The sequence below is a fragment of the Mus caroli genome, unplaced genomic scaffold (genome assembly GCF_978045245.1).
Source record: "Mus caroli unplaced genomic scaffold, Mus_caroli_1 scaffold_15, whole genome shotgun sequence".
In the NCBI taxonomy this organism is placed as follows: domain Eukaryota; kingdom Metazoa; phylum Chordata; class Mammalia; order Rodentia; family Muridae; genus Mus; species Mus caroli.
In genome coordinates this window covers 80,963,139-80,984,127 of record NW_028227270.1, presented here as the reverse complement: position 1 = coordinate 80,984,127, position 20,989 = coordinate 80,963,139, and the positions used below count along the sequence as shown (strand labels likewise).

At 39.8% G+C, this 20,989-nt stretch overlaps 1 protein-coding gene across 1 annotated transcript in view; it reads right to left on the bottom strand.

The window, feature by feature from the left end:
- Positions 1-20,989, bottom strand: part of LOC110308510 (uncharacterized) — a gene marked incomplete at its 5' end in the record, with an annotated part of 288,808 nt that overhangs the window by 214,487 nt on the left and 53,332 nt on the right. Inside the window, 3 exon segments of the mRNA XM_021180950.2 lie at positions 1,730-1,960; positions 3,851-3,971; positions 8,201-8,277. Coding sequence (XP_021036609.2) covers positions 1,730-1,960; positions 3,851-3,971; positions 8,201-8,277 — 429 coding nt within the window.

Below are 20,989 nucleotides of genomic sequence, written 5' to 3'. Positions count from 1 at the left end.
AGTATGGGGATCATGTAGTGAAGAAAAAAATAAAAAGTATATTAGCCTAAATTTTTTTAACCAAAGGTTAATTTGAAAGTTATCTGAACTATAAGCACTTATCATATTAATTAAAATAAAAGCCCAGTGGGAAAATTTTTTTTATAATTTTTTATAATTTTATAATATTTATAATTACAACAACAATAAGGGGTATTATTGGATTCTGGCAAGGCATCTTTCTGCACATACCTCTGGTAGGACAACCTCACTATACCATCTTCCAATTAGGCCCATAATAGACTGTTCCCTCTATTTGATCTTGTCAGTTAAGGTCCCTTTTCCACAAGCATTTCCCCACAATGAATTCTTACATTCCTTTTTCAAAGCAGCTTTTGATGTCCTGGCTGTTATGTCAGTGAGTAGTCTAACTTGTTTAAAGCTAGTCATGCATGCACACAGTTGTTGCATGTATTGTTATGTTTTATTGCATGTATTGTTAAGTGCTCATCTTCCATTGATGGGTCATGCTAGTCTTTGGTTTTTGTTTTTGTTTTTCTAACCCCTACCTATCTTCTTCTGAATGACAGAGTAATTACTCTATTGTCTAATGGTCTTGATCGACGCTATTGGGTTTTCATAGTCACAATTTGCTATGGAGTTACAGAGAAAAAAGGAGGGGGCGGTTGCATTAACACATCTGCTAGTGAAAAGCACAACGTGAAACTCTGTTTCCAGGTAGGGAAAAAATATTTTCTCCTTGAACCTTATCCTTTAGTACCGGAGTCAATTCTGATGATTTTTATACTAATTCAAATTAATAGGATAAAAGGCAGTTCTTCTGTGAATAGTCAACGCCATGCCCCCAGTACAGCAGTGCAACCTGGGCTTCTATGACTAATCAACTCTCCTTTCTCTTCGTACTTTACCTGCTCAGGAAGCCACCATCTGTCCAGGGCAGATGTTCTAGGAAGAGCTGAACCTGGCTTCACTGCTCCTATTCCACAGCTTCTCTCTGAACTTGATGTCCTCCTCCTCTCCAGGATCACTTCTAACCCCGCCCACTATCGTTTCTCCCAGCACCCTCCTTTCCAGGATCACTTCTAGCTCCGCCCACTATGGTTTCTCCTAGCACCCTTCTTTCCAGAATGCATTTGAATAGTCAGGACAACCTGTGGCTTACTATATGTACAGTTCCTCTAGCTCCTGGATGTCTATACACATACGCATGTGCCACATGTGTTAGTGTTGTTTGCCAAGAAACCCTGAACACAGAAAGATCAATAATCCATACTACACTCTTAACAAATAAAGAACACAGAATTAAATATCTCTTTACCTGCAATAGGGTTGGAATAGATAGATAGATCGATAGATAGATAGATGATGATAGAAAGCTAGCTAGCTAGCTAGATGATAGATAAGAGACAAATAATAGATATATAGAGAGATGATAGATAGATAGATGATGGATATAGAGATAGATAATGATAGATAGATAGATAGATAGATAGATAGATAGATAGATAGATAGATAGTAAAGCAAAGACAGAGAGACAAATAGACCAATAGTAAATGTTTATTGAACACTTAAGTGAATGAGATCATAGAAGATTATATGAATAAGATCCTTTGTGTTGAGAACAGTGGGTTGATTCTGGATAGAAAGAGATGGTGAGCAGATAGTGACAGCAGAGTCTCATTTAATGCAAAGAATGTCTATGCACATGTGCACAGAAGGTTGGCTTACCACAGAAAGGCTTTCATGGAAATAGAGCCCCACATCATAAAAGTTGCCACCATGAAGAACTGGGCACGTCCTTGTCTTCAGCTGCTCAGTTTGACACTCCTGTGAGGCACAGCTCCCCAGCTGACTAAGCAGAGATACTCGGAGGAGGTAGGAGCCTTGGGGAGCCTTGTCCTTGAGGCCCCTGATACATCTGATCTGTATTTGTAGACTAGGCAACTGAGGCTGCTCACCCTACATAAAAGGAGGAGTTCTTGAATTACACAGGAACTGAGTAAAACCAAGCAATTAGCAACAATGGGCTTTTCAGAGGGTAAAAAAAGGGAGACAATTATTTTTACTCAACCTGTAATTGTTAGGTATTAGCAATGATAACAGACAAGGACCTACAATGTATAATTAAGAGGTCAAAAAGCAAACTCCCCGGTGATGGGAGGGAAAGTTTAACTAGTGTTTAAGCATGGTATGTTAATAAGCTATGCCATCAGAAACCATTAATCTATTATAGTAAGATGGAATTAGCTGGAATCCAACACGTCTGGAAACCACACAGCAGGCCTGCTAAGATTTTTGGGGAATGTGAAACCCCAGCAGCTAGCCTCACACATGGCATGAGAAAGGCGGAGATCATAAACACTACTAATCACAGATAATAACGCCACATTGATAAGTGACCTGCAAAACATGGAAGACTTACATCTTGTCTGATCCAACATGTTCTCAGCATGTCAGCTTGCCCTACAGGCTTCCGACAAGAGCCCATCCCACAACAAGAGAGAGGGAAATATCAAGATCTGAGTCTCCGCCCATAGCATGTAACTGAGACAGGACTGAATGTTTCATGGAGCATTCAAGTTTCATTGCTCATTCAAAGTTGACTGGAACAGGCCATTTCCATGTTCCGTAATTGCCCACAAGTTTATATAAATTAATGATTTTAAGTGAACTATTGTTTCAGATCAAGTAAACACTTAAGCAAGATTGTTGAGGATTCAGATATCATTAAGTTTTATTTTAGACTTACTCACAAGTCCCTGAGTAATTCAACCTTGAAGTACTTTATGCTTCAATCACAAATAATATCATCCCAGGATAGGGGTACCACCAGGTTAATCTACAGTTTACAGAAGAGAGACTTCTTAATCCTGCCAAGAATTTATTGAGATAATGCATATTTTCGTACAGATAATATGCTTCTAGAATTAAGTAAACAAAGAAAGTCGTTCCGTTTCTTTTGTTTCCCATTCAAATCATACTTAAAAAGTAATCAGAATAACAATTATTTTTTGGTTTAATTAGAAAATCTTAATTAACAACAAAGATTTAACCTTAATATTTTGGTTTCCAAAAATATTTTTTTTGAAAATTAACACCATCTGAATAAATAAGACAATCTTTTTCGACCCCAAGGCAGGATTACTGATGCAGGCAGACGGAGTTATTAAACACATTCTAAATTAAACGCCTCTATGAATTTTATACTGAAATATATTGTGATAGTTTTGCATGCCAAATGTGACATTCTGTGTTTTAGATTCATCTTCTGTAGTAATGTTTTTTTTTTTTTTTTGAAAATGTCATACAAACAAAGATTTTGTCATTTACCAATAGAATTACTATGCATGGTCGCCTAGCCATCTCTGTGCCGGCTCTTGTGGTTGTTTCAAGTCAGCAAGCCATAAAGAATCTTTATCTCTCTGAAACACAGCAATTTGGAAGATAATCGAATGGTGACTAGGGGGCAGACGTGCCAGTCTGAGGAATTATACCACAATCTCTCTTGCATTTACAACCTCCGTCAAGCACATGCCAGGCCAAGTGGGAGAAGGGGAAAGAAGATTCATCAAATCTCAGGCCTGCGTCATTTGCATTTTGGCAAGCCTACCTCCAACGGGCAGCTGAGACTGAGCCTGGTCATACTGGCATTGGCACCCTGTGCTGAGGAATGCCGTTGACATTTCCATGGGCAGCATTTGGCCTGTGTACGGCATTAGCATCAAAAACATTTAGTAAGGCCTGCTTTCTCTCAAGAAACCCTTAGGAGGAAAAGAACAGGTAAGGGCAGCCACACAATGGACGTCTTCCTCTGACATTTTGCAGCAGAAGTCAGTCCAGAGTGCTCACCTTCCAGCAAGTTCCTTCTGTCCTTCCAGATTCTTTAGTCTTTTCTGGAAATGAGCATTGCCCCGTGTCACTAGCCTTTGTGTAAGGATTCCCGTCTGCAGTGCACAGCTGACTCGGAGCTCTGCAGCAGGTAGGAAAAATGAAGTAAAAGAGAGAGAGAGAGAGAGAGAGAGAGAGAGAGAGAGAGAGAGAGAGAGAGAGAGAGAGAGAGAGAGAGAGAGAGAGAGAGAGAGAGAGAGAGAAAGAAAGAAAGAAAGAAAGAAAGAAAGAAAGAAAGAAAGAAAGAAAGAAAGAAAAGACATTGAAAATGGAGCATGAAGAAAAAGCGTTTTTTTTTTTTTTCAGATCCGCAAGATAGTCTGATTTTGTTTTCTTCTTGGATTAACAAGGAATTAAATAAACAGCACATTGAAGGTGCTGCTCACGATTAAACATGGTTTTTTGAAGTAGAGCCCCATAAAATATATGACATGTTATATAACGTCCCGAGCTCCCAACAGTTAAAATGTCAATTGTTTCAGAAATAACCAGGAAATCAAACACAGTTGTCTTCCTTGATCTGAAAGAAGTAGACTGGGGGCTCGTCATGAATACCAGAATCTACAGAGGCTCCTGCCCCTTATATAACACATCATGGTATATACATACATTCTTTGCACAGAGACTATGTATTTTTCAATATTTCATTTTAATTTTGTGTGTGTGCATAGATGTACATGCAAATTCAGGCCTGTGACTACAGATTCTCTTGGAGGTCAGAGAGAGCATCAGATCCCCTGCAGCCAGTTACAGCTAAGGGTTGAGCCAACCCACCTGGGAGTTGGGAAGCAAACTCTGGTTGTCTACAAGACCTGTGAGCCTTCTAAATCCCTGGGCCATCTTTCTAGACCCACCTCTTACCATATACTTTAAATAATCTCTAGAGCTGTGGTCCTCAACATTCCTAATGCTGAGAACCTTTGATGCAGTTTCTCACATTGTGTGGACTCCCTCCAACCATAAAATTATTAATTTTTTGTTATTTAATAACAGTAATTTTGCTATTGTTATGAATCATGATACAAACATCTATGTTTTCTGATTTTCTTAGGCAACCCCTATGAAAAGGTCATTTGATCCCCAAAAGGGTAGAGACCCACAGGTTGAAAACCACTGCTGTAGCTGGCTTACTAGTATGCTGAATGAACGTAAAAATTATGTAAATAGTTGCTATGCCACATTGTTTCTTTAACATACCAACAGAGCAAAGGTGCTCAGTATAGCTAAAGCCACTACAGATCTGACTACATTTTCTATCCATTAGTGGTTGAATGCATAGATGCAGAAGCCACAGATATAGAGGGCCATATGTATGTGATAAGATGTCTTGTCATTTCAGTTTTTTTCTACCCATTCTTCTTTGGTCCTACAAACTGTTCACGAAACCTTGAGAAAAAACATTTATTTAAAATAGATGCTTAGCTGAAATGAGATACACATTTCCTGTCTTTAATGCAAAAGACAGAGATCAAGATTTGTTTCTCTCCTTAAATTGCTCCCTGGGCTCTTGTCCTCTTATTAATTATGTACTCTCTTTTTTCTAGACTCTTCTTCATGGTTGACTTTTCTGTTTGTTTGTTTGCTTCTCAAACCCTGACATCATGTGTCTGCTTTCCCAAGTGCATTTGAATTACGAAGAATTGTATCTCCCACTTCTCCTGACTTAAGTTTAATTCCATCAGCAGGGCCATCTGTGACAATGACTGTACCCCCATCAGAGGAATAGCCTTTTGGGGTCTCACTGCTGATTCAGTTTCTATGATACAAATTATCTCCCTTAATGTGGTTGGAGCTGCATTGACACAGGGGTTCATTAGGACACCCATTTGCTGGCAATTCAATTTCAAATTAAATACACTTTGTTGTAAATTTTATTACTTTTAAACTACTGTATCTATTGTCTTTAATGGCCCTATTATACAGTTATGAAGGTAAACAGATTTCATTAGTAAACATCAAACATGTTATGTTAGCCACAGTAAGATGGCTCCCCTCAGTTTCTTTCTTTGTTCCCTTGGTAAAAATTATAAGGTGCTCAGAAATGTCCTAAAATTTTAATCTGAATACTAAAATGTTGCATTTGCTATTATCAAGAAGGAAGGAAGGAAGGAAGGAAGGAAGGAAGGAAGGAAGGAAGGAAGGAAGGAAGGAAGGAAGGAAGAAGAGCTAAAAGATAATATGGCCCCTGGTAACAAGCCCTCTTTTTGTCTAAAACTTATTTCTTGCAAGTTAAAAAAAAATGTGAGGGCTCTCCCACCCATCTCTAAATTTTGAAACCAGAATTGTTACTGTTTAAAGGAAGTGCAGGGACAAAAAATGGAGCAGAGACTGAAGGAAAGGCCATCCAGAGACCACCCTACCTGGGGATCCATCCCATCTGCAGACACCAAACTCCAACACTATTGCTGATGCTAAGATGTGCTTGCAGACAGGGGCCTGGTATGGCTGTCCCCTCTGGGGCTCTGCCAGCACCTGACAAAGACCGATGTAGATACTCACAGCCTAAAGCAGTGATTCTCAACCCATAGGGCGTGATTCTGTTGAGGGCGGGGGGTATCTTGGATATCAGGTATTTACCTTACGATTCATAACAGTGCCAAAATTACAGTTATAAAATAGCAATAAAGATAATTTCATGGGGGGGGGGTCACGACAACATGAAGAACTGTATTAAAGGGTTGCATGTTGAGGGCCCCTGAGGTTAAAGCTTGGGTTGCAGGTGATTTTGAGTCACCCAATATTAACAGGGACTAAAGCTAAGCTTTCTCTGAAACAGCCATACTTGCTCTTTAACTGAGTCATCATTCCAGCTCCTATAAATACTTTCTATCTAAGGCTGGTTGAGACTGCGATGAGGTGCATACAACACCGTGGTTGCAAATGTCTGGTTGCATGCGTGCTCCATTGTGTGTCATGAAAACCCTTCCCACAGCCTACAGACTAGATATAACCTCTGCAAAATACAGGCTTCTCCATGACTCGATAGCTAAATTATCCGTCTTTAATTCAAAGTGAAACTGATGCTATAAATATTCTCTAACCTCTATTTTCTACTTTGTCCATCATATGCCTATTTTTCTATTGGCTACATTTAAAGTTTTAGGTATCTCTAGTGTTTAATCCTGTCTGCCGCAACTTGTATAAATAGTCCCTTATTGTTGGCTGCTTAGGTTAGTTCCTATTTTGGCTGTTTCAAGTTAGCCTGGAATTAGCTCTCTCATGTGTAAAGTCTTACAGGCTTCCCTGGCAATTTCCATAATGCAAAGTCCTATCATTAGAAACGTTGGGTGTGGAAGGGATACTGTTCCACGTTCTACTGGTGTCTAGGTGAACATAGAAATGACACCTTAATGATATATAACCCTAAGTGCACAACTAGCATCTTAGACACTACACGGTCCTCAGTGGGGAGACAGGTTCCACTCTAGAGTTTACTCTATTTGCAGTCAGAACACAAGCTAAGGGAAATGGCAGTACAGAGGCAGCACCTATGCACAGCTATCTTCTCAGTTTCAGCACCATTGACATTTGTAACCAGGCAATGCTTCGCTGTGGAGGCTGCTCAGTGCACTGAAATACTATTTAATGAATCCCATCCTCCGATCATTGGATACTCTTAGACACCTATCTAATGCCAGCTTCCATAATCAAAATGTCACTCGATGTTGCCAAATGTTCCCTGGGGATGACACTGATGCTTGCTGAGAATGGCTGATGTTCTCAGCATGATGTAGCATTGAGCTTTCAGCAAGCTTAGAGAAATTCTGTCGGACATACTTTCCTTCTTACCTCATTCAACCCCCAGGACACCCACAGGTGTCATCATTCCTGCCTCACTGACAGGCATCTGATGCTGAAATATGCTGACAGCCTTGTTCAAGGACAGACAGGACGGGTAAACGCTAATGCTCCAAATGAGACTATCCCAGCTGAAAACTGACTCCAAACTCATGCCAGTTCTGGGCATGGTGGTATGTAGGGATTGCTTTGCCCAAACCTTGGAAGTTCCTGTACTGGACCAAGAATCTGAATGTTCTCATAGAGGTCAGTCAAACACAGCTCTCACTTATACCATCAAGGCTAGAAGGCCCATCCACCAACATCTCAGAGATGAAGAATAATGATCTATCCCAGGATAATATGGGGGCATAGTTCCCTAAAGTCTGGCTCGCTACTTAAAATAACCAAGTGGTGCCTATTACCTGCAAGCCATCCATATTTAATTGATAGAAAGACAACACACATCACACACAGGAATGCACACATACAAACACACTACAGTACACAAACTCTTAACATTAAAGAACATACTTCTTGAATGCTTTTTCTTTCTTTAAACATGACATGGGAATGTTCTGGCTGAGTCCTTTTCTTTCAAATTCCAAATCCTGCATGCAAGATGAGAAGGCGACAGCAAAATTAATAAAATTTATTCAGTACACACTTGAAGTTCATCTTTGGAGCAGCTGAACTCTCTAAAACCAGAACATGCCAACCACCCAAAGTTATGGTTCCCAAAGACAAATAAGAATGATGCAGTTTGACATAGGGTGGCTGCATTTTCATGAAATCTCACTTTCCTTACTTGCATAATTGCTGCCAAGGAAGACACAGAGAACAAGAAATGGCATCTCCAAAGAGGAAAAACAGTTGATGATGCTAACACAGATTCCCATGTCTATTTCTAGTTCTTACTAGCCAAGCCTCACCCCAATCTCAATCAATTACACTCCCTGTGAATATTCCAACCTCTCTCTCCCTCTTTCCCCTTTCTCTCTCTTTTTCACATCTTGTACTCTCCCCAACATAGTGTTATATGGCTTTCCAACATGGACATGAACATATGGCTAACTATATAGAACACAAGACATACTATAGTATTTTAGTCATGTACCCATTTCCAAAGTAAAAGGAGAAATAATTACACTGAACAATAAGCCTATTAATATTTGTACAGATGTAATAATAACTCACATGGGCACACTCTATGAGGGGGAGGGAGTGCTAGACACAGGGGTGAGCTGTTGACTGGGATCACAAGTTCATGTGGCCATGAAATCCAGACCCACAGATCTTGCATGCTCTTAGATGAAGTCTCAAGACCTGGGAACAGGTCCCTAAGGCTCTGTGCATTTGCCCAATAAACTTCTGTTTCTGTAGTTTGAACCTTCCTTCTTTTGTAGTTCCTTTAATCCACTGATTTGTTTTACATCTCTCAATATACATCAATTGCATGTGTTAATGAGATTCCCCCTTGATATTATTTCCATTTTTTTTTTTGTCATTGTTGTTGGTTTGGTTTGGTTTTTGGACACCCCATGTCTCTGCCATTTGGTTTCTCATCCCTCTTCCTGCTGGTGAATCTAAGAAGCTTGAGATAGCCTAATCTGACGGACTCTGGTCCTTTTACTTGAATCAGAGTTTTCTTGGCTTTGTGAGATTTCTGTGGGTTTTATTGACAATTTCTTCCTTTGGCAAAAGGGGGACATTTGAGTGTCTCAGACTTCTATAACAGGAGGTGTGAAATGCTCAACCCTCCAGGAATCTTAGTATTGTTTGATTGAGAGGAGCCCTTCATCCCTTAAGAGTGTCTTTCCCTCTCCACAGCCCGTACTCTGGGGCTTTGCTCTGATACCTCCATAGTCCTAACAAAAGCTTCAACAGTGTCCCTCTTGACTCTTTATTCGGGAGCCATTTGGGTGTTGTTTGCTGAATGAGAGGCTAAGAGTATCACAGCCTTCAAGACTTGACTTGTTGGACTCCTGCTTCTAGTTTCTCTCTGACCTATCACATTTTGTTTTCTACCAGAAGCAGCAAGAATCTACCAGGTGGCATGAACAGGCCTACGGTTTGGAATTTCCTTATCTCCACTGGCCGTTTGCTAGCTACAGTCTCTATTTTCCTGAGAATTGCAGCTGGCTGCCAATCTCTTTGGCACATTCTCAGAAGGACTTCATTTTCCCCATTTTGCAATGAGATTTTGTTCTGCTTCTTACACAGAAAGGCTTCGCCCATGAAGACCACAAAAATTCTTATCATATTTTCTTGAGATGATTCAAATCTTCACTCAGGTTCTCCTTAAAGTTCACTGTGCATCTTCAAGGTCCCTGAAGATTTGGGTTTTGTGATGAACCATATTCCAGTGTTACAATCAACACCTGATTAGAGCCATTATCCGAAATCTAAGCATGATACAGTCTAAGAGCCCCAGGGTTGCCTGAGAGTAGAGACATAAGGGAATCTTATAAACAGATTTTCCCCCATACACTTGCATGGAAGATGAAACAATGGAGGATACGTGTCCAATGATGTCTATAGAATGGTCATCATAGAATCCACTATTTCATATAATCACTATAAATGTTAACAAAAATCAGAAGAGTACACACACATCCATTTAAAAAATGATAAGAAATTCAGAAGTTTATAAATTGTTAGAATAAACTTCTATCACACTAAGAATCACATATAAGCATATATATGTATATAATATATATACATGTGTGTCCATATGTATCCATATATATCCAAAGACTACATAACAAATGAACTCTACATTAAAATACTATATATCAAATTTGTAAGTTCTCAGTAACAAAATTAAATTATTAAATATTAAAATGTCCTTTGAACTCACTGTCTTCAATTTCTTCAAATAATATAAATATTTATATGAGTTATGCCATGAATTTTACCTAAAATATTTTCTCTGGTCATTTAAGCATTTTAATTTTTTTCAAGAGAATTATACATGTTTAAGTATGTACTTGCCATTAATGTTGACATATTAAACCTTAATATATCAATCATGCATATGTATTATTCTTGCCCATGCCAAGTCTATATTTCTATGTGTACATAATTAATAACTGTGCTCTGATCATTGACATGAATAGCATTGAATTAAAGTACAAAGTTAAAGTTTTAAATAATGAAAAATAATAAATAATAAAAATATCACTCTTCAAATTTTATCTTTTGAGATCATAATATAATTACATCACTTTCCCTGTCCCTTTCCTCCTAGACTTTCTCATATACCCTTCCTTGTTTGTTTTCAAATTCATGGCCTCCTTTTTCATTAATGATTGTTATATACATATATGCATACACACATATGTTTATATATACAAGTACAACCTGCTCAGTATATATAATGCTACCTGTATTATGTTTTCATGGCTAATACTTGGTATTAAATAAGCAATTTGTATGCTCTCCTAGATAAGACTATTTCTCCCATTCCCAGCATTTCTTAGTTCCTTGTACATCTTTATGCAGGACTGAAGCCTCCCAGACTTTCCCATCTACAATAGCATGCTTATTGGTATTATCCCCATTCCACTATATTTAGGCAGATACATTGGTGAGACTTCATGAGTGTAGCTTCTGACATTCTGAGGAGATAATATCTCACAGTAAGTTCCATGTTCCTCTGGATCTTACAATCTTTCTTCCTCCTCTTCAACAATAATCCCTGAACCTTAGGAGCAGACATTGGATTAAGATGGATCCATTGGGACTGAGGTCTATAACTCTACATTTTGTTTAGTTTTAGCTTTGTGGGTTATATTTGAAGTGTATAACCTTACTAAGAAAAAAATGAGAGTCTATCTTACACCTGTCAGAATGTCTAAGATCAACAATGCCAGTGACATCTCATGGTGGTGAAGATGTGGAATAGGGGAACACTCATCTATTGCTGGTGGAGTGCAAACTTGTGTAGCTCCTATGGAAATCAGTGTAGCAGTTATTCAGAAAGATGAGAATCTATCTACCTCAAGATCCAGCTATCCTACTCTTGGGCATATACCCAAGGGATTCTTTATCCTACTACAAGTGCACTTGCTCAACCATGTTCATTGCTGCTCTATTATAATAGCAAGAATTTGGAAACAACCTAGTGTTCCTCAGTGAAAAAAGAGATAAAGAAAGTATATTATATGTATTGGCATATTACTTGGTTGTTTAAAAATGACATCATAAACTGGTCAGGTAGATGGATGGAAAATGAAAGAAATCATTCTGAGTGAGGTAATACAAACTCACAAAGATAAATATGGTATGTATTCACTTATTTGTGGATATTAGCCAGTAAGTAAGTAAATGATAACCAAACTACAATCCACAGACCCAGACAGGTTGGGTACAGAGAAAGAGACTAGGGTAGACACATGGATCTCCCTGGGAGGGGGAAATAGAATAGATTTTATGGGTGGTCTTGGAGAAAGGAGACAGAACAGAAAGATCAAGTGGGGAGGGGAGATAGAGTTAATGGAAGAAATGAAGAGACAGACAGAATTGAGGGCTTCTGATGGGTGTTATGGCAGCCTAGTGAAGCAGAAACGTACTCAAATATATGAAGATGGCCATAGTGAAGTCTCCAAATAATGGGGGGAGAAAGAGTCCCAAATAACCATCTCTTGACACCAAATGGGACCAGGTTACATCCAATTGAGTTGTTGGTCAAAGGACATCTACGTAAATCCCCAAAGATTCCAGGCTATTGCCAAAACAATAGGCTTCTCTTCACAAACTGACATTAAGGCCCCATTGTTGAATACAACAACCACATAACTCATTCAACATGGAGATGTTGAGCTGGTGTCTACATAAAGCCTTTTACCCCAGTATTTCAGTGTCTTTGTTACAGGAACATACTCTGCATAGTATCAGAAAAGAAACAAAGATCTTTTCCCAATCTGTTGGTTGCCATTTTGTCCTATTGACAGTGTCCTTTGCCTTATAGAAGCTTTTCAATTTTATGAGATCCCATTTCTCAACTCTTGATCTTAGAGTATAAGCTATTGGTGTTCTGTTCAGAAAAATTTCCCCTGTGCCCATGTGCTTGAGGCTCTTCCCCACTTCCTTTTCTATTAGTTTCAGTGTATCTGATTTTATGTGTAGGTCCTTGATCCACTTGGACTTGAGCTTTGTAAAAGGAGATGAGTATGAATTGATTTGCATTCTTCTACATGCTAACTGCCAGTTGAGCCAGCACCATTTCTTGAAAATGCTGTCTTTTTTCCACTGGATGGTTTTAACTACTTTGTCAAAGATCAAGTCACCATAGATATGTGGGTTCATTTCAGGGTCTTCAGTTTTATTCCATTGATCTACCTCTTGGTCACTGTACCAATACCATGCAGCTTTTATCACAATTGCTTTGTAGTACAGCTTGAGATGAGGGATGGTGATTCCACCAGAAGTTCTTTTTATTGTTGAGAAGAGTTTTCACTCTCCTAGGTTTCATCTGATAGAGGGCTAATATCCAATATATACAAAATACTCAAGAAGTTAGACTCCAGAGAAACAAATAACCCTACTTTAAAAAAAAAAAAAACGCAGACACTATTGCATATGCCAGCAAGATTATGCTGAAAGTACCATGATATAGCTGTCTCTTGTGAGGCTATGCCAGTGCCTGGCAAATACAGAAGTGGATGCTCACAGTCGTCTATAGGTTGGAACACAGTACCCCCCAATGGAGGAGCTAGAGAAAGCACCCAAGGAGCTGAAGGGGTCTGCAACCCTGTAGGTGGAACCACAATATGAACTAACCAGTACCTCCAGAGCTTGTGTCTCTAGGTGCATATGTAGCAGAAGATGGCCTAGTCAGCCATCATTGGGAAGAGAGGCCCCTTGATCTTGCAAACTTTATATGTTCCAGTATAGGGGAACACCAGGGCCAAGAAGTGGGAGTGGGTGGGTAGGGGAGCAGGGTTTGGGGGAGGGTATAGGGGACTTTTGGGATAGCATTTGAAATGTAAATGAAGAAAATACCTAATAAAAAATTGGAAAAAAATGGGGTACAGAGCTAAACAAAGAATTCTTAACTGAGGAATACCAAATGGCTGAGAAGTCCCTAAAGAAATGTTTAACATCCTTAGTCATCAGAGAAATGCAAATCAAAACAACCCTGATATTCCACCTCACATGAGTCAGAATGGCTAAGATCAAAAACTTAGATGACAGCAGATGTTGGCAAGGTTGTGGAGAAAGAGGAACACTCCTCCATTGCTGGTGGGATTGCAAGCTGGTACAACCACTCTGGAAATCAGTTTGGTGGTTTCTCAGAAAATTGGGCATAGTACTACCTGAGGACCCACGAATATCACTCCTGGGCATATACCCAGACGATGCTCCAACATTTAATAAGGACACATGCTCTACTATTATCTTCAATGCTATTTCCTAGTATTACAGTTTTATTTCCTAGTATTGATTTTTATTATCCTTAAGAAAACCAAACTCATAAAATAATTCCAACTTAATTAACTAGAATATATAAAGAAATGTTATCTGTAAGTTCATATGCAAGTTATCTTTAATTTGCATTTTTGTGCCATACTTCATTCTCCTTGGAACTAATGAAGGTCTCATCCCTAACCAACCCTTTTTATTGCTGATTTGTGCTGCTGTTACAAAATGTTGACGTCATGCTTATAAAGAAAGACTTGGCGTAACTCACAGTTTTGTAACTCTAAAGTCCAAAATCTCTTCACCCTCTGGCAAGGCTTCTATTAACTATATTGCATGGCAGAAAAGTGAGAAAGAATGGTGTCCGCATGCAGAAATGTCCACGATAGTTGGGCAGATTGGTTTTCTAACAACCCACACTTTCAGTTCTATCCTAGTCCCAGGAGAGCTATAACACCAGTGGACAATATTAGCCCATCCTTGGGTGGTACCCATGTTTCAGTTGCCTCCTAAGCAGTTTCCTACCTCAGTGATTTTGTCATCATCAGACCCCGGGGTGTGGAGGGGGGGGACCCAGCACTCTGCACATAAATGTTTAGGATCTCAGTCAAACAACATTCTAGTCACAACAGTGCTCTATCAGTACATATGGGAATATGCAATAAGACATAGATCAGGAGAATACATAGTTTGTTATACAATTCTCAGAAATGTAAAATCAGATGCAAAAATAATAACTTCAGGTGGCACAGAGAAGTGTGAAACCTAAGGATTGATGAGCATTTTACATTATAAGTTCATGAAAACCTGTGCATTCCTGGCAGATTTCCCGGATTTATTAAATCTTTAAGCTATTTAAAAAAAAAACATCTGCTTTGTGGGACATACCTCAGGGCCCAAAGGGGGAAAATATGTTTCTAATGTTAAACATAAAGTCACGCTTTCTGCCTTTCAACTAAATAATGTAACTACCAATGACCTAATGTCATCTGAACTGTTTCTCCACATATCCTGTCTTTTGTATAGACACAGTATCAGGGAAAACAAATGAAATATTCAAAGATGAATAATTGCTTCCAGGAGGAAGCATAGTCAAGTGTGTCTATAGGATGTCTGCAGCACAGCTAATCCAATTGGTGTGTCAGGCTTGCTGGACAGAAGAACAGCTGCGGTACCCGCTTCTGACTGGGCCCTACTAGTCAAGCATGTGTTAACGCATGTTTAAGGGACACTTGGTGAATTCTGAACACAAACTGAATATTACATAAAATGACTCTGAATTTTATTAAATATGTTGGTGTTACTTGGGTTGGGTTCTTCTACATAACAAAGTACAAGCTTTTGGATTTACTCTGCATGCGTTCTTATAAAACTAACAGCCAGTCATTAACTCCTCCTCTGAAAATAATCCAGAAGTTTTTAAATAAGCAGATACAGGGACCTTCTTCACAGGCCAGCAGTAGAACTAGGTACAGGAAATGGAAATCAGGCAGAGGAATATAGATATTTCTAAATTAGCCTTTGGGAATATATTTTTAGAAATAAGGTAGAACATTTTGCCATGTCACATACAGTCAGGACGTCACCTAGCTTGGTCATCCCTATCCCGACACTGCAGTTCAGCATCTTTGCTCCAGTCACATTGCTTTCCCCTGTGTATTTCTCCAACATGGCTGTACTGACATCAATTCTCTGTTCTCAACTGTCCCCTGCCCAACCACCTCACCCCACCCCTACACCCTACACCTCAGAACCTATGTGTGCATTTGGAACATTGTATGTGTTTCTTTCTGTTTCATTTTGGATGGAGAACGGCCATCTTCTGATACATATGCACCTAGAGACACAAGCTCTGAAGGTACTGGTTAGTTCACATTGTTGTCCCTCCTATGGGGCTGCAAACCCCTTCAACTCCTTGGGTCCTTTTTCCAGCTCCTCCATTAGGGACCCTGTGCTTAGTCCAATGGATGGCTGTGAGAATCCACTTCTGTATTTGTCAGGCACTGGCAGAGCCCCTCAGGAGACAGCTATATCAGGATCCTGCCAGCAAGCACTTGCTGGCATCCACAATAGTGTCTGGGTTTGGTGATTGTATATGGGATGGATCCCCAGGTAGGGCAGTCTCTGGCTGGTCATTCCTTCAGTCTCTGATCCACACTTTGTCTCTGTAACTCCTTCCATGGGTATTTTGTTCCCCCTTCTAAGAAGGATCTAAGTATCTACACTATGAGATGAAGTGATGAGAGATATAATTGAGAAACTAAATAAGGAATGATTGAAGCAAAGAGAAACAAAAATGAAGATGCATGGAGAATATTAATAAGTAGTTTAAGTCTAAGATGTGTTACCTGGTAGTCTGATAAATCACCCATTAGAGATGCCTTGTTAACATTTTCATAGTGAACACTGGCATTATTAAGAACTGATTCTTATGTGTAACATTTATATATCAATAAAGAAAAGTACTTAACCATAGATACAGCTTCCAAAAACTCTAGGACATGAGTAAGAGAGGATGAGAATGAGGAGGAGGAAAAGGAGGAGGAACAAGAGGAGGAGGAAGGGCAAGGCGAAGGGGAAGGAAGGAAGGAAGGAAAGAAGAAAGGAAGGAAAGAAGGAAGGAAGGAAAGAAGGAAGGAAGGAAGGAAGGAAGGAAGGAAGGAAGGAAGGAAGGAAGGAAGGAAGGAAGGAAGAAATTAGTTCACTGGCATGATGCTAATCACTACTAAGCCCAGCATTCACACTGGAGTTGCAAAGGCAGTCAGATGGCTGTGAGTGCTAGGCCAGACTGTTCTTAGTAAGCTTCCAGACCAGCTAGGGATACATAGTGAGACCCTTGTAGTATGCAGTGTTGGGGGGAACACTTCCAAGAGAAGGAAGATGAAGCCGAGGTCATGGGAAGAGGTGATAGAGAATTATGTAGCAGAGAGGATTGAGTGGGTGGAGGGTGGGATAGCAGAGAAGGGATATATAAGACTAGAGACATCTGAGAGAGTCCTTTAGAAACCAAATCTTGTAGAACCTTCCTAAAATATTTGCATACACACACTTATATCAAAAGGTTTAAATGGAATTACCTTACAACAGTGTCCCTCCTAGCCACCTCAGGCTATCAAATATAGCCTACACCCAGAATGGATTACCATTTGTGGAATTGTTGCCTGTGGGATCCCATAGGCTTTCAAACATTGCAGTCAGTTGCTATTCTTTCTTTCTCTCTTTCTTTCTTTCTTTCTTTCTTTCTTTCTTTCTTCCTTCCTTCCTTCCTTCCTTCCTTCCTTCCTTCCTTTCTTTCTTTCTTTCTTTCTTCCTTCCTTCCTTCCTTCCTTCCTTCCTTCCTTTCTTTCTTTCTTTCTTTCTTCCTTTCTTTCTTTCTTTTTTTTTTTTTTTGTTACTATGGCCCAGGGTTATAGAGAAAGGGAGGAGAGCTTCAACCCCAGATAACTCATATAAAGATGGCAGGTGCTGACTGGCTCCCTCCTGATCTCCCAACCTAGCTGCTCCACCATTATCAACCCTAGTAAGAATTTATTCCCGTAAGTTATCAGGCTTCACTCCTTGTTTGACTATATAAGGTTCCCCACCCCCACCCTAGAGCCCCTGAGTATGCAGATGAAGCATCTTCCAACCCCCCTGTCCTGGCCAATGATGCACAGCCACACAAACCTTGCCCAGGGGCATAAATATCCCCCTCTCTATCCACATTTAACTGAATCAGCTCTCTGAAGCTGTTGCCAGGTGTGTGGGTTCTGTACCCACAGACCCATTGCATCACCTGTCCAGGCTATGTTTCCCTCCCTCCAGCTCAACATGGTGCACAAAGAGCCTGGCCATCCCATGGGGGGTAAGGGGGGGGGAAGAAAACACAGAACAGCGGGTTATCCTGAAAACTTGATGGTGAGACTCTATTGCTAAAGGCACCCTATACTTAAGTCATAGAACAAGAGAAAACCACGCTGATGCTGCCCTGGTAATTCATTCCTATTGTTTAGCTTTCATGATGCTGAAAGGTGCTATGCATGCTGGGAAAAAAAAAAAGCTATCATCAGGCTTCCTCATCTGACCTGTGAGCTATAAGGGCAACCAACCTGGCGGGTGTACCTACTGGCACAACCATAACACTAATGTGAAAAGAGTAGCGAACACGTTATGAATGGGTTTGGAGCCCACTTTACATAACAGAACTCATGTTGCTGGCATGGCATGCCACTCGAGTCACCAACCTGTGACGAGATAGGTCATAGGCACTAGAGGAGGAACCTACTGACCGTTAATCTCTTAAATGGGCATAGGATTAAGCTGACTCTTGATGACATATTATTTTACTCTTAGGTTAGTGTATCTCTCAATCTTCATCAAAGAAACTTCTTTTAGCCCGGAGATGGCAGTTGACACAGAAACCCACAACTGGGGTGCATGAAGAAAATAAGAGACTGCTGAGAATTTAGCCCTGAATATGTTGTACATATCACAAGCCCTCAGGGATCACCGAGAAGAGGCAGCAGAAAGATTGAAAAAGCCAAAGGAATGAAGGACTACATCAGAACAGTGTTTCTGGACAGGGCAATTGCACACATGAACTCAGAGGTTGTAACAGCATGCACAAGATTAATCCGAACAAATTCCTAGAACAGAGAGGGAAAATGGGCACACAGTCCCACCCTAAATGAGGAGTTATTGACAGTGGATGGCCACTGGGAGAGAGTTGATTTTCTTTCAGAACATGGCCTCTGAGTGGCTACCCATGCTGCAGTAGACCCTCACTTATGCATATTCTGGTGATCCAGAGCCTTAGTGGGTTTAAACAAAGCAACACATGAAGTTGGGAGGGAATGGTAAGGAGATAATGAGGGTGGAATTGAACGAGAAGGAATAGGAGATAGACTTGATTCTTTTAAGGAAGAAAGAAAAGACAGACAAAGAAGAGAAGAAGGGAGGAGAGGGAGGAAGGAGGGAGGGAGAGAGGGAGGGAGGGAAGGAGAGAGAGAGGAGTGAGCAAATGAAGCCCCTAAATAAGTTACACATATATCTGATAAAACAGAGTTCAAGCTAGAATTAGCCAGAAGTTATAAGGAAGGCTACTATACATGACTAAATGAAACAATCTAACCAGAAGATATAACAATTATGACTATTGTGCACTGAATATTAGGGCTCCCAATTTCACAAAACAAGTACTACTGGACATAAAGGAAAAGAAGGGACCATATAAATAAGTAATGGCTTCACCCCATTCTCTCATTAAGAGGGGCATCATATAGATGAAAATTTAATAAAAAAAAAAAAAACTTCACACAGCAATAGCAACATAGTTCAAGAGGACTTCTTAAACATCTACATTCTTCTGAGTATTCTATTCAACAGCTGTGGAACAAACCCCCTTCTCAGCAGCCCAAGAAATGCTCCTCAAAAGGCAACATCTTTTGAACCAGAAAGCAAGTCTTAGCAACTACAAATGAATCAGAATAACTCTCATAGCCTATCACGTTACAGTGGAATAAAATGAGAAATCAATAGCAAGGAAAATATCAAACCATATACAAGCTTGGGAGCTGAATGAACCCTTCATGAACATTGGGTTGTACCAGAGAGGGAACACAAAAAATTCCCAGAATAAAAAGAAAAGGAAATCACAAGTGATCAGAATATGAAAATGCTACACAGCCAAGGTGATTATAAGATAGTTTCAAGTTGTCATGGGGGACATAAAAACAACAGAAAATCTCCGATGATTAATCAAAAATCAAAACCTGGGAGACATTCAATCTTAGCTAATTACGAACCTTAGAAAAATAAGAAAAAGCAACAGTCAAAGTCATAGATGAGAAGGAAACTAGGAGGATTGGAGGAGAAATTAGTGAAATGAGGAATAAAAGAGTAATATGAAGAATCAAGGAACAAAGGTGTTCAAAGAACCCTAAAAGAAGACGAAAAAAGATAAACACTTTACTACATCAACCAATGAGAAAAGACACAAAACAATGGCATTAAATATGAAGAATGGAACCTTACAATGGCTATAAATGAAATCTAGAGGATCACTAGGAAGTATTCTGAAAACCTGTGATCCACTAAGCTGGAAAATCCCAAAGAAGAAGATAAACTCAGAGACACATATAAACTACAAAGTTAATTCTGTAAGATGCAAATAATTTTTAAAAGATGCATAACACACACCAAGGTTGAAGCAGTGACCATCTCCCAAGAAAGCAAAGGTCAAGCTGGGGCAGAAACCCTGCTGGATTCCATCATACTTTCAGAGAATGCACACCAATGCTCTTCAAGTTATTCTGCAAACAGAGAGGGGGAGAGCAGTAGGAAGCACAGTCTGAAATGCCAGTACTATCCCGATGCCAGAACCAAAGACAGAACAACAACAAAAACAAGACCCCTCCAGACTGCTCTCTATGGTGAGCATAGATGGAGATTTCTCAACTAAGGACCTGTAAAGAGAATTGAACAACCCATTTGGAAGATCACAGGCAATCACCAGGAACACAAAGGTTCACAGCTGCCAACTGAGAAATTTAACACAACGCTTAAGCTCAGCGTTAGAAATCACAAAGCGAGTGCAAATGGGTGGAGAAAAGGTCTTTAAGAAGCTTCTTCTTTCTTCTTCTTCTTCTTCTTCTTCTTCTTCTTCTTCTTCTTCTTCTTCTTCTTCTTCTTCTTCTTCTTCTTCTGCTTCTGCTTCTGCTTCTGCTTCTGCTTCTGCTTCTGCTTCTGCTTCTGCTTCTGCTTCTTCTTCACAGGATAAAATCCCTGAAGATACTAAGACTACAAGAAGAACATCTCGGTGTAACATGTATGGGTGTATCACGTGCATCATAGCTGCCCGTGACACAATTTGAGCCAGTATTACACTCAATGGGGGAAAGTGAAAGCTTTTCTCCTCAAAAC